Source organism: Saccoglossus kowalevskii, chromosome 11, assembly GCF_978046115.1.
Source record: "Saccoglossus kowalevskii chromosome 11, keSacKowa6.1, whole genome shotgun sequence".
NCBI classification, from domain to species: domain Eukaryota; kingdom Metazoa; phylum Hemichordata; class Enteropneusta; family Harrimaniidae; genus Saccoglossus; species Saccoglossus kowalevskii.
The window spans coordinates 1,348,921-1,362,939 of record NC_140651.1 but is presented as its reverse complement, the minus strand read 5'-3'; the positions used below and the strand labels follow the sequence as shown (position 1 = coordinate 1,362,939).

The 14,019-nt window shown below is 32.4% G+C and overlaps 1 protein-coding gene across 1 annotated transcript in view; it reads right to left on the bottom strand.

Annotated features, from left to right (window-relative positions):
- The window catches only part of LOC102809432 (uncharacterized), a 94,481-nt gene extending 83,180 nt beyond the window's left edge, over positions 1-11,301 (bottom strand). The window contains exons 1-2 of the mRNA XM_085505560.1: positions 11,259-11,301; positions 10,857-11,006 (exon numbers count right to left, since the gene is read on the bottom strand). Coding sequence (XP_085361686.1) covers positions 10,857-11,006; positions 11,259-11,301 — 193 coding nt within the window. The remainder of the gene's footprint in view (positions 1-10,856; positions 11,007-11,258) is intronic.
- Between the last annotated feature and the right edge of the window lie 2,718 nt (positions 11,302-14,019).

Below are 14,019 nucleotides of genomic sequence, written 5' to 3'. Positions count from 1 at the left end.
GTTATATGTTACAATATACCAGTATGCGTTCTGCTATATGTTACAATATACCAGTATTCGTTCTGTTATATGTTACAATATACCAGTATGCGTTCTGTTATATGTTACAATATACCAGTATGCATTCTGTTATACGTTACAATATACCAGTATGCGTTCTGTTATATATTACAATATACCAGTATGTGTTCTGTTATATGTTACAATATACCAGTATGTGTTCTGTTATATGTTACAATATACCAGTATGCGTTCTGTTATATGTTACAATATACCAGTATGCGTTCTGTTATATGTTACAATGTACCAGTACACGTCTTGATATACGTTACAATATACCAGTACACGTCTTGGAATACGTTACAATATACTAGTTCATGTATTGATTTATGTTACAATATACCAGTACACGTCTTAGTATACGTTACAATATACCAGTATTCGTCCTGGTATGCATTCTGTTATATGTTACAATGACCAGTGTGCATTCTGTTATACGATAAATATACCAGTATGCATTCTGTTATACGTTACAATATACCAGTATCCGTTCTGTTATATATTACAATATACCAGTATGTGTTCTGTTATGTGTAACAATATACCAGTATGTGTTCTGTTATATGTTACAATATACCAGTATGTGTTCTGTTATATGTTAAAATATACCAGTATGCGTTCTGTTATATGTTACAATAAACCAGTATGCGTTCTGTTATATGTTACAATATACCAGTATGCGTTCTGCTATATGTTACAATATACCAGTATTCGTTCGGTTATATGTTACAATATACCAGTATGCGTTCTGTTATATGTTACAATATACCAGTATGCATTCTGTTATACGTTACAATATACCAGTATGCGTTCTGTTATATATTACAATATACCAGTATGTGTTCTGTTATATGTTACAATATACCAGTATGTGTTCTGTTATATGTTACAATATACCAGTATGCGTTCTGTTATATGTTACAATATACCAGTATGCGTTCTGTTATATGTTACAATGTACCAGTATGCGTTCTGCTATATGTTACAATATACCAGTATTCGTTCTGTTATATGTTACAATATACCAGTATGCGTTCTGTTATATGTTACAGTACACCAGTATTCGTTCTGTTATATGTTACAGTACACCAGTATTCGTTCTGTTATGTGTTACAATATACCAGTATGTGTTCTGTTATATGTTACAATACACCAGTATTCGTTCTGTTATATGTTACAGTACACCAGTATTCGTTCTGTTATGTGTTACAATATACCAGAATGTGTTCTGTTTTATGTTACAATACACCAGTATTCATTCAGTTATATGTTACAATATACCAGTATACGTTCTGTTATATGTTACAATATACCAGTATGCGTTCTGTTATCAGTTACAATATACCAGTATGCGTTCTGTTATATGTTACAATGTACCAGTACACGTCTTGGTATACGTTACAATATACCAGTTCATGTATTGATTTATGTTACAATATACCAGTACACGTCTTGGTATACGTTACAATATATCAGTATTCGTCCTGGTATGCGTTCTGTTATATGTTACAATGACCAGTATGCATTCTGTTATACGTTACAATATACCAGTATGCATTTTGTTATACGTTACAATATACCAGTATGCGTTCTGTTATATATTACAATATACCAGTATGTGTTCTGTTATATGTTACAATATACCAGTATGTGTTCTGTTATATGTTACAATATACGAGTATGTGTTCTGTTATATGTTACAATATACCAGTATGCGTTCTGTTATATGTTACAATATACCAGTATGCGTTCTGTTATATGTTACAATATACCAGTATGCGTTCTGCTATATGTTACAATATACCAGTATTCGTTCTGTTATATGTTACAATATACCAGTATGCGTTCTGTTATATGTTACAATATACCAGTATGCATTCTGTTATACGTTACAATATACCAGTATGCGTTCTGTTATATATTACAATATACCAGTATGTGTTCTGTTATATGTTACAATATACCAGTATGTGTTCTGTTATATGTTATAATATACCAGTATGCGTTCTGTTATATGTTACAATATACCAGTATGCGTTCTGTTATATGTTACAATATACCAGTATGCGTTCTGCTATATGTTACAATATACCAGTATTCGTTCTGTTATATGTTACAATATACCAGTATGCGTTCTGTTATATGTTACAGTACACCAGTATTCGTTCTGTTATGTGTTACAATATACCAGTATTCGTTCTGTTATATGTTACAGTACACCAGTATTCGTTCTGTTATATGATACAATATACCAGTATGCGTTCTGTTATATGTTACAATATACCAGTATGCGTTCTGCTATATGTTGCAATATACCAGTATTCGTTCTGTTATATGTTACAATATACCAGTATGCGTTCTATTATATGTTACAGTACACCAGTATTCGTTCTTTTATATGTTACAGTACACCAGTATTCGTTCTGTTATGTGTTACAATATACCAGTATTCGTTCTGTTATATGTTACAGTACACCAGTATTCGTTCTGTTATGTGTTACAATATACCAGTATTCGTTCTGTTATATGTTACAGTACACCAGTATTCGTTCTTTTATATGATACAATATACCAGTATGCGTTCTGTTATATGTTACAATGTACAAGTACACGTCTTGATATATGTTACAATATACCAGTACACGTCTTGGTATACGTTACAATATACCAGTTCATGTATTGATTTATGTTACAATATACCAGTACACGTCTTGGTATACGTTACAATATACCAGTATTCTTCCTGGTATGCGTTCTGTTATATGTTACAATGACCAGTATGCATTCTGTTATACGTTACAATATACCAGTATGCATTCTGTTATACGTTACAATATACCAGTATGCGTTCTGTTATATATTACAATATACCAGTATGTGTTCTGTTATATTTTACAATATACCAGTATGGGTTCTGTTATATGTTACAATATACCAGTATGCGTTCTGTTATATGTTACAATATACCAGTATGCGTTCTGCTATATGTTACAATATACCAGTATTCATTCTGTTATATGTTACAATATACCAGTATGCGTTCTGTTATATGTTACAATATACCAGTGTGCATTCTGTTATACGTTACAATATACCAGTATGCGTTCTGTTATATATTACAATATACAAGTATGTGTTCTGTTATATGTTACAATATACCAGTATGCGTTCTGTTATATGTCACAATATACCAGTATGCGTTCTGTTATATGTTACAATATACCAGTATGCGTTCTGTTATATGTTACAATATACCAGTATGCGTTCTGCTATATGTTACAATATACCAGTATTCGTTTTGTTATATGTTACAATATACCAGTATGCGTTCTGTTATATGTTACAGTACACCAGTATTCGTTCTGTTATGTGTTACAATATACCAGTATTCGTTCTGTTATATGTTACAGTACACCAGTATTCGTTCTGTTATATGATACAATATACCAGTATGCGTTCTGTTATATGTTACAATATACCAGTATGCGTTCTGTTATATGTTACAATGTACCAGTATGCGTTCTGCTATATGTTACAATATACCAGTATTCGTTCTGTTATATGTTACAATATACCAGTATGCGTTCTGTTATATGTTACAATATACCAGTATGCGTTCTGCTATATGTTACAATATACCAGTATTCGTTCTGTTATATGTTACAATATACCAGTATGCGTTCTGTTATATGTTACAGTACACCAGTATTCGTTCTGTTATATGTTACAGTACACCACTATTCGTTCTGTTATGTGTTACAATATACCAGTATTCGTTCTGTTATATGTTACAGTACACCAGTATTCGTTCTGTTATGTGTTACAATATACCAGTATTCGTTCTGTTATATGTTACAGTACACCAGTATTCGTTCTGTTATATGATACAATATACCAGTATGCGTTCTGTTATATGTTACAATATACCAGTATGCGTTCTGTTATATGTTACAATATACCAGTATGCGTTCTGTTATATGTTACAGTACACCAGTATTCGTTCTGTTATATGTTACAGTACACCAGTATTCGTTCTGTTATGTGTTACAATATACCAGTATGTGTTCTGTTATATGTTACAATACACCAGTATTCGTTCTGTTATATGTTACAGTACACCAGTATTCGTTCTGTTATGTGTTACAATATACCAGTATGTGTTCTGTTATATGTTACAATACACCAGTATTCGTTCTGTTATATGTTACAATATACCGGTATTCGTTCTGTTATATGTTAAAATATACCAGTATGTGTTCTGTTAAACGTTACAATGTATCAGTATTCGTTCTGTTATATGTTAAAATATACCAGTATGTGTTCTGTTAAACGTTACAATATACCAGTATGCGTTCTGTTATATGTTACAATATACCAGTATGCGTTCTGTTATATGTTACAATATACCAGTATTCGTTCTGTTGTATGTTACAATATACCAGTATGCGTTCTGCTATATGTTACAATATATCAGTATGTGTTCTGTTAAACGTTACAATGTACCAGTATGTGTTCTGTTAAACGTTACAATGTACCAGTATTCGTTCTGTTATATGTTAAAATATACCACTATGTGTTCTGTTAAACGTTACAATATACCAGTATGCGTTCTGTTATATGTTACAATATACCAGTATGTGTTCTGTTAAACGTTACAATACACCAGTATTCGTTCTGTTATATGTTACAATATACCAGTATGCGTTCTGCTATATGTTACAATATACCAGTATGTGTTCTATTATATGTTACAATATACCAGTATGTGTTCTGTTAAACGTTACAATATACCAGTATGTGTTCTGTTATATGTTACAATACATCAGTATTCGTTCTGTTATATGTTACAATATACCAGTATGTGTTCTGTTAAACGTTACAATATACCAGTATGTGTTCTGTTATATGTTACAATACACCAGTATTCGTTCTGTTATATGTTACAATGACCAGTATGCGTTCTGTTATATGTTACAATATACCAGTATACGTTCTGTTATATGTTACAATACACCAGTATTCGTTCTGTTATATGTTAGAATATACCAGTATGCGTTCTGTTATACGTTACAATATACCAGTATCCGTTCTGTTATATATTACAATATACCAGTATGTGTTCTGTTATGTGTAACAATATACCAGTATGTGTTCTGTTATATGTTACAATATACCAGTATGTGTTCTGTTATATGTTAAAATATACCAGTATGCGTTCTGTTATATGTTACAATAAACCAGTATGCGTTCTGTTATATGTTACAATATACCAGTATGCGTTCTGCTATATGTTACAATATACCAGTATTCGTTCGGTTATATGTTACAATATACCAGTATGCGTTCTGTTATATGTTACAATATACCAGTATGCATTCTGTTATACGTTACAATATACCAGTATGCGTTCTGTTATATATTACAATATACCAGTATGTGTTCTGTTATATGTTACAATATACCAGTATGTGTTCTGTTATATGTTACAATATACCAGTATGCGTTCTGTTATATGTTACAATATACCAGTATGCGTTCTGTTATATGTTACAATGTACCAGTATGCGTTCTGCTATATGTTACAATATACCAGTATTCGTTCTGTTATATGTTACAATATACCAGTATGCGTTCTGTTATATGTTACAGTACACCAGTATTCGTTCTGTTATATGTTACAGTACACCAGTATTCGTTCTGTTATGTGTTACAATATACCAGTATGTGTTCTGTTATATGTTACAATACACCAGTATTCGTTCTGTTATATGTTACAGTACACCAGTATTCGTTCTGTTATGTGTTACAATATACCAGAATGTGTTCTGTTTTATGTTACAATACACCAGTATTCATTCTGTTATATGTTACAATATACCAGTATACGTTCTGTTATATGTTACAATATACCAGTATGCGTTCTGTTATCAGTTACAATATACCAGTATGCGTTCTGTTATATGTTACAATGTACCAGTACACGTCTTGGTATACGTTACAATATACCAGTTCATGTATTGATTTATGTTACAATATACCAGTACACGTCTTGGTATACGTTACAATATATCAGTATTCGTCCTGGTATGCGTTCTGTTATATGTTACAATGACCAGTATGCATTCTGTTATACGTTACAATATACCAGTATGCATTTTGTTATACGTTACAATATACCAGTATGCGTTCTGTTATATATTACAATATACCAGTATGTGTTCTGTTATATGTTACAATATACCAGTATGTGTTCTGTTATATGTTACAATATACGAGTATGTGTTCTGTTATATGTTACAATATACCAGTATGCGTTCTGTTATATGTTACAATATACCAGTATGCGTTCTGTTATATGTTACAATATACCAGTATGCGTTCTGCTATATGTTACAATATACCAGTATTCGTTCTGTTATATGTTACAATATACCAGTATGCGTTCTGTTATATGTTACAATATACCAGTATGCATTCTGTTATACGTTACAATATACCAGTATGCGTTCTGTTATATATTACAATATACCAGTATGTGTTCTGTTATATGTTACAATATACCAGTATGTGTTCTGTTATATGTTATAATATACCAGTATGCGTTCTGTTATATGTTACAATATACCAGTATGCGTTCTGTTATATGTTACAATATACCAGTATGCGTTCTGCTATATGTTACAATATACCAGTATTCGTTCTGTTATATGTTACAATATACCAGTATGCGTTCTGTTATATGTTACAGTACACCAGTATTCGTTCTGTTATGTGTTACAATATACCAGTATTCGTTCTGTTATATGTTACAGTACACCAGTATTCGTTCTGTTATATGATACAATATACCAGTATGCGTTCTGTTATATGTTACAATATACCAGTATGCGTTCTGCTATATGTTGCAATATACCAGTATTCGTTCTGTTATATGTTACAATATACCAGTATGCGTTCTATTATATGTTACAGTACACCAGTATTCGTTCTTTTATATGTTACAGTACACCAGTATTCGTTCTGTTATGTGTTACAATATACCAGTATTCGTTCTGTTATATGTTACAGTACACCAGTATTCGTTCTGTTATGTGTTACAATATACCAGTATTCGTTCTGTTATATGTTACAGTACACCAGTATTCGTTCTTTTATATGATACAATATACCAGTATGCGTTCTGTTATATGTTACAATGTACCAGTACACGTCTTGATATATGTTACAATATACCAGTACACGTCTTGGTATACGTTACAATATACCAGTTCATGTATTGATTTATGTTACAATATACCAGTACACGTCTTGGTATACGTTACAATATACCAGTATTCTTCCTGGTATGCGTTCTGTTATATGTTACAATGACCAGTATGCATTCTGTTATACGTTACAATATACCAGTATGCATTCTGTTATACGTTACAATATACCAGTATGCGTTCTGTTATATATTACAATATACCAGTATGTGTTCTGTTATATTTTACAATATACCAGTATGGGTTCTGTTATATGTTACAATATACCAGTATGCGTTCTGTTATATGTTACAATATACCAGTATGCGTTCTGCTATATGTTACAATATACCAGTATTCATTCTGTTATATGTTACAATATACCAGTATGCGTTCTGTTATATGTTACAATATACCAGTGTGCATTCTGTTATACGTTACAATATACCAGTATGCGTTCTGTTATATATTACAATATACAAGTATGTGTTCTGTTATATGTTACAATATACCAGTATGCGTTCTGTTATATGTCACAATATACCAGTATGCGTTCTGTTATATGTTACAATATACCAGTATGCGTTCTGTTATATGTTACAATATACCAGTATGCGTTCTGCTATATGTTACAATATACCAGTATTCGTTTTGTTATATGTTACAATATACCAGTATGCGTTCTGTTATATGTTACAGTACACCAGTATTCGTTCTGTTATGTGTTACAATATACCAGTATTCGTTCTGTTATATGTTACAGTACACCAGTATTCGTTCTGTTATATGATACAATATACCAGTATGCGTTCTGTTATATGTTACAATATACCAGTATGCGTTCTGTTATATGTTACAATGTACCAGTATGCGTTCTGCTATATGTTACAATATACCAGTATTCGTTCTGTTATATGTTACAATATACCAGTATGCGTTCTGTTATATGTTACAATATACCAGTATGCGTTCTGCTATATGTTACAATATACCAGTATTCGTTCTGTTATATGTTACAATATACCAGTATGCGTTCTGTTATATGTTACAGTACACCAGTATTCGTTCTGTTATATGTTACAGTACACCACTATTCGTTCTGTTATGTGTTACAATATACCAGTATTCGTTCTGTTATATGTTACAGTACACCAGTATTCGTTCTGTTATGTGTTACAATATACCAGTATTCGTTCTGTTATATGTTACAGTACACCAGTATTCGTTCTGTTATATGATACAATATACCAGTATGCGTTCTGTTATATGTTACAATATACCAGTATGCGTTCTGTTATATGTTACAATATACCAGTATGCGTTCTGTTATATGTTACAGTACACCAGTATTCGTTCTGTTATATGTTACAGTACACCAGTATTCGTTCTGTTATGTGTTACAATATACCAGTATGTGTTCTGTTATATGTTACAATACACCAGTATTCGTTCTGTTATATGTTACAGTACACCAGTATTCGTTCTGTTATGTGTTACAATATACCAGTATGTGTTCTGTTATATGTTACAATACACCAGTATTCGTTCTGTTATATGTTACAATATACCGGTATTCGTTCTGTTATATGTTAAAATATACCAGTATGTGTTCTGTTAAACGTTACAATGTATCAGTATTCGTTCTGTTATATGTTAAAATATACCAGTATGTGTTCTGTTAAACGTTACAATATACCAGTATGCGTTCTGTTATATGTTACAATATACCAGTATGCGTTCTGTTATATGTTACAATATACCAGTATTCGTTCTGTTGTATGTTACAATATACCAGTATGCGTTCTGCTATATGTTACAATATATCAGTATGTGTTCTGTTAAACGTTACAATGTACCAGTATGTGTTCTGTTAAACGTTACAATGTACCAGTATTCGTTCTGTTATATGTTAAAATATACCACTATGTGTTCTGTTAAACGTTACAATATACCAGTATGCGTTCTGTTATATGTTACAATATACCAGTATGTGTTCTGTTAAACGTTACAATACACCAGTATTCGTTCTGTTATATGTTACAATATACCAGTATGCGTTCTGCTATATGTTACAATATACCAGTATGTGTTCTATTATATGTTACAATATACCAGTATGTGTTCTGTTAAACGTTACAATATACCAGTATGTGTTCTGTTATATGTTACAATACATCAGTATTCGTTCTGTTATATGTTACAATATACCAGTATGTGTTCTGTTAAACGTTACAATATACCAGTATGTGTTCTGTTATATGTTACAATACACCAGTATTCGTTCTGTTATATGTTACAATGACCAGTATGCGTTCTGTTATATGTTACAATATACCAGTATACGTTCTGTTATATGTTACAATACACCAGTATTCGTTCTGTTATATGTTAGAATATACCAGTATGCGTTCTGTTATATGTTACAATATACCGGTATGCGTTCTGTTATATGTTACAATATACCAGTATGAGTTATATTATATGTTACAATATACCAGTATGTGTTCTGTTATATGTTACAATACATCAGTATTCGTTCTGTTAAACGTTACAATATACCAGTATGTGTTCTGTTATATGTTAAAATATACCAGTATGTGTTCTGTTATATGTTACAATATACCAGTATTCGTTCTGTTATATGTTACAATATACCAGTATGTGTTCTGTTAAACGTTACAATATACCAGTATGTGTTCTGTTATATGTTACAATACACCAGTATTCGTTCTGTTATATGTTACAATGACCAGTATGCGTTCTGTTATATGTTACAATATACCAGTATGCGTTCTGTTATATGTTACAATATACCAGTATGCGTTCTGTTATATGTTACAATATACCAGTATGAGTTATATTATACGTTACAATATACAAGTATGTGTTCTGTTATATGTTACAATACATCAGTATTCGTTCTGTTAAACGTTACAATATACCAGTATGTTTTCTGTTATATGTTACAATACACCAGTATGTGTTCTGTTATATGTTACAATATACCAGTATGCATTCTGTTATATGTTACAATATACCAGTATTTGTTCTGTTATATGTTACAATGTACCAGTATTCGTTCTGTTATATGTTACAATACACCAGTATTCGTTCTGTTATATGTTACAATATACCAGTATTCGTTCTGTTATATGTTACAATGTACCAGTATTCGTTCTGTTATATGTTACAATACACCAGTATTCGTTCTGTTATATGTTATACAAAGTACCAACATTCGTTCTTGTATAACAACTACAATAAACCATATTGCATAAAAACATGTAACTTTTTGTAATACGCATCAAACACAATATGTTATATATTGGCGGGATTCTCTAATCGTTACTTAGTTTGTGTTTTCATGTTCAGTTTTTCGAGTGAAGGAGAAACCTCACAAAACTTAACAGGTGTTATAGTGACAACTATAACATTGTGTTTGTATGGGGTATTGCTGCGAGGAACATATGTGATACAACCAACGAGACAATCTAACCTAACAGTCAATTCCAGGAAACAAAGGCCTATCTTTAAAGTATTACTTTTACTTACTGCATGTTGGTGTACTGTAGCAGCACTTCACGTTAGCTGACTGTGTTGGACATTGGTTACTGATATAGTTATTATTAGGACAACAACTGTCATATACACACGTACCACCTGAACTTCTACAAGGGTCTTCTTGATAAGGCTCTATCATAGCTTCAAAACAAATTACACAACACGTATTATACGATGAGGTTCTCTATAGAAGTATTGAGTTGTTGATTAGTTTTCACAGGGCGTAAACACATATATCAAGTCATTTTATAATATGCACACAATACACAATTACATTAATCTTTTAGAATACGCATGCTAACATATTTATTCATTTCGTATAACTGCGGTCATAGTACGATTATTATGTAAAACAATCATAACATGTAATAAAGAAATATAAGTAAATCCTACCCACTGAGGCGCCAACGAAGAGAAGCAGTAGAAACGCTGTCATGATTCAACGAGTTGTTAAGCATGTAATAGGTAAATTAGACCAATACAGTCATTTTTAAAGATTCTATGCATGTCTGACATGCCAGCTGACATTTTTCTGTGGCACTGATAAGATATAAATAAATGTATTTGCAATATGTTCGTTCTCATGTCGCAATCTAAACTCATATACTGGCTTAGATACATTATTCAGTTACCAGACGGTGGTAAAACTATATGCATTAAGTTGTTATCACACATTCATCATAATATAGTCGTAGTTGAGGAAGTGTAATTTCATTTCATATGATAGATTCCGACCAGGCACAATTAACGTGTTTTATCCATATTGTTTTTTTGATGATTCCATAGCGTTAAACACTGCGGAACAACCTTGGTTTTTCGAACAATTATTAATAATATTCGCACAATTAAATAGCCTTAAACTATCATCGAGACAGACGTCGGCTATTATTGGATTATTGTACCTCATGACCACGACAGCCAATCAGATTCGCGCATTACAGGTAGAAATATTCCTATGTCTATCTGCTGACGTATACGTATTTCTACATCCATCCGGGTACTTTCTTTCCGAATTTATCTAATTTAGGCCAATAACTTGACAGTGGATGCGATACGCGGCATATTCATAAAACTGTATGTCGACCGATGTTGGAGTGAACATTTGTATAATGTCAGCTCGTTTGCCAGTCAGACTATTTGAATTTGTAGTCTAGTTTGCCAATCAACATTATGGAGTTTGTAGTTTTGTTTGTCAGTCAACCTTATTGAGTTGGTCATCTTGTTTGCCAGTCAGCCTTATTGAGTTGCTCATCTTGTTTGCCAGTCAGCCTTATTGAGTTGCTCATCTTGTTTGCCAGTCAGCCTTATTGAGTTGGTCATCTTGTTTGCCAGTCAGCCTTATTGAGTTGGTTATCTTGTTTGCCAGTCACCCTTATTGAGTTGCTTATCTTGTTTGCCAGTCAGTCTTATTGAGTTGGTTACCTTGTTTGCCAGTCAGCCATATTGAGTTGGTCATTTTGTTTGCCAGTCAGCCTTATTGAGTTGGTCATCTTGTTTGCCAGTCAGCCTTATTGAGTTGGTCATTTTGTTTGCCAGTCAGTCTTATTGTGTTGGTCATCTTGTTTGCCAGTCAGCCTTATTGAGTTGGTCATCTTGTTTGCCAGTCAGTCTTATTGAGTTGGTCATCTTGTTTGCCAGTCAGTCTTATTGTGTTGGTCATCTTGTTTGCCAGTCAGCCTTATTGAGTTGGTCATCTTGTTTGCCAGTCAGCCTTATTGAGTTGGTCATTTTGTTTGCCAGTCAGTCTTATTGTGTTGGTCATCTTGTTTGCCAGTCAGCCTTATTGAGTTGGTCATCTTGTTTGCCAGTCAGTCTTATTGAGTTGGTCATCTTGTTTGCCAGTCAGTCTTATTGTGTTGGTCATCTTGTTTGCCAGTCAGTCTTATTGTGTTGGTCATCTTGTTTGCCAGTCAGCCTTATTAAGTTGGTCATCTTGTTTGCCAGTCAGCCGAGTTGAGTTGGTCATCTTGTTTGACAGTCAGCCTTATTGAGTTGGTCATCCTGTTTGCCAGTCAGCCTTATTGAGTTGGTCATCTTGTTTGGCAGTCAGCCTTATTGAGTTGGTCATCTTGTTTGCCAGTCAGCCTTATTGAGTTGATCATCTTGTTTGACAGTCAGCCTTATTGAGTTGGTCATCTTGTTTGCCAGTCAGCCTTATTGAGTTGGTCACCTTGTTTGCCTGTCAGCCTTATTGAGTTGGTCACCTTGTTTGCCTGTCAGCCTTATTGAGTGGGTCATCTTGTTTGTTTGATGGCGCTGTGCAATAAGGTGTTAGCACAAATTTACCAGTAAACATTATAAACAATAATCGTAATAAATTATCGTAATACAGTAATAGTTGTACTATCTTCTGTACAGTGGGACACACATTGACTACATATCCCAACTCACAGTAGTACTAGTACGAGCGTTGAAAAGTTGATGAATAGAATTATTTTACCCTATAGCAGCATAGAATCTGTCACCAGTCAGGAGTTCTTGTGATCAATGTGAGCTGATGTTACGACAGAGTCACATAAAGTAGTTGAATACATCCCAGTTATATCTCGTTTTAAGAAGAAATGCGACTGCTTACCTAAGAGCTCTCCCAAAACACGTTTGTAAACTCTGGATACTGCTGACTAATTCAAATGTTTAAGCTGAACTAATATCTACATGAGGTATCTCCACCCATGAACGTATTCCATTGGTTAATAGTGCATCCTCGGATAATGATAGTGTACTTTTCGACTAATAATAATTATTCTAACATTTCACAATCAATATAAGTATTCAAATTCAGAGCTGCCATTGTTTCTAAAGAAAGTGGGAAAAAATTAACTAAAGGAACCTGCATCTAATACACAATTATCCGATGTCCAATTACTAACTAATTAATATTGAAAATAGTTCTCATTTGGAGTGATTTTGTTTTTTTACATAGTAGTGCACATTTACAAAAGTAAATTAGTATATTAAGATATTCATTACTGATTCTATTTTCTCTTTGATAAATATAAAGACATTGATTTCTGAAAAGTTTTATCAAGCTTTATAAATCAATGTAATTCCAGATTTTATCAAAAACGTGCTATCATTTATTGTACGTAGTTCTGTTCAATGCAGATTAATAATCATTTCACTGTTCCACGCTTCTTTCTTTATTGAAAAATAC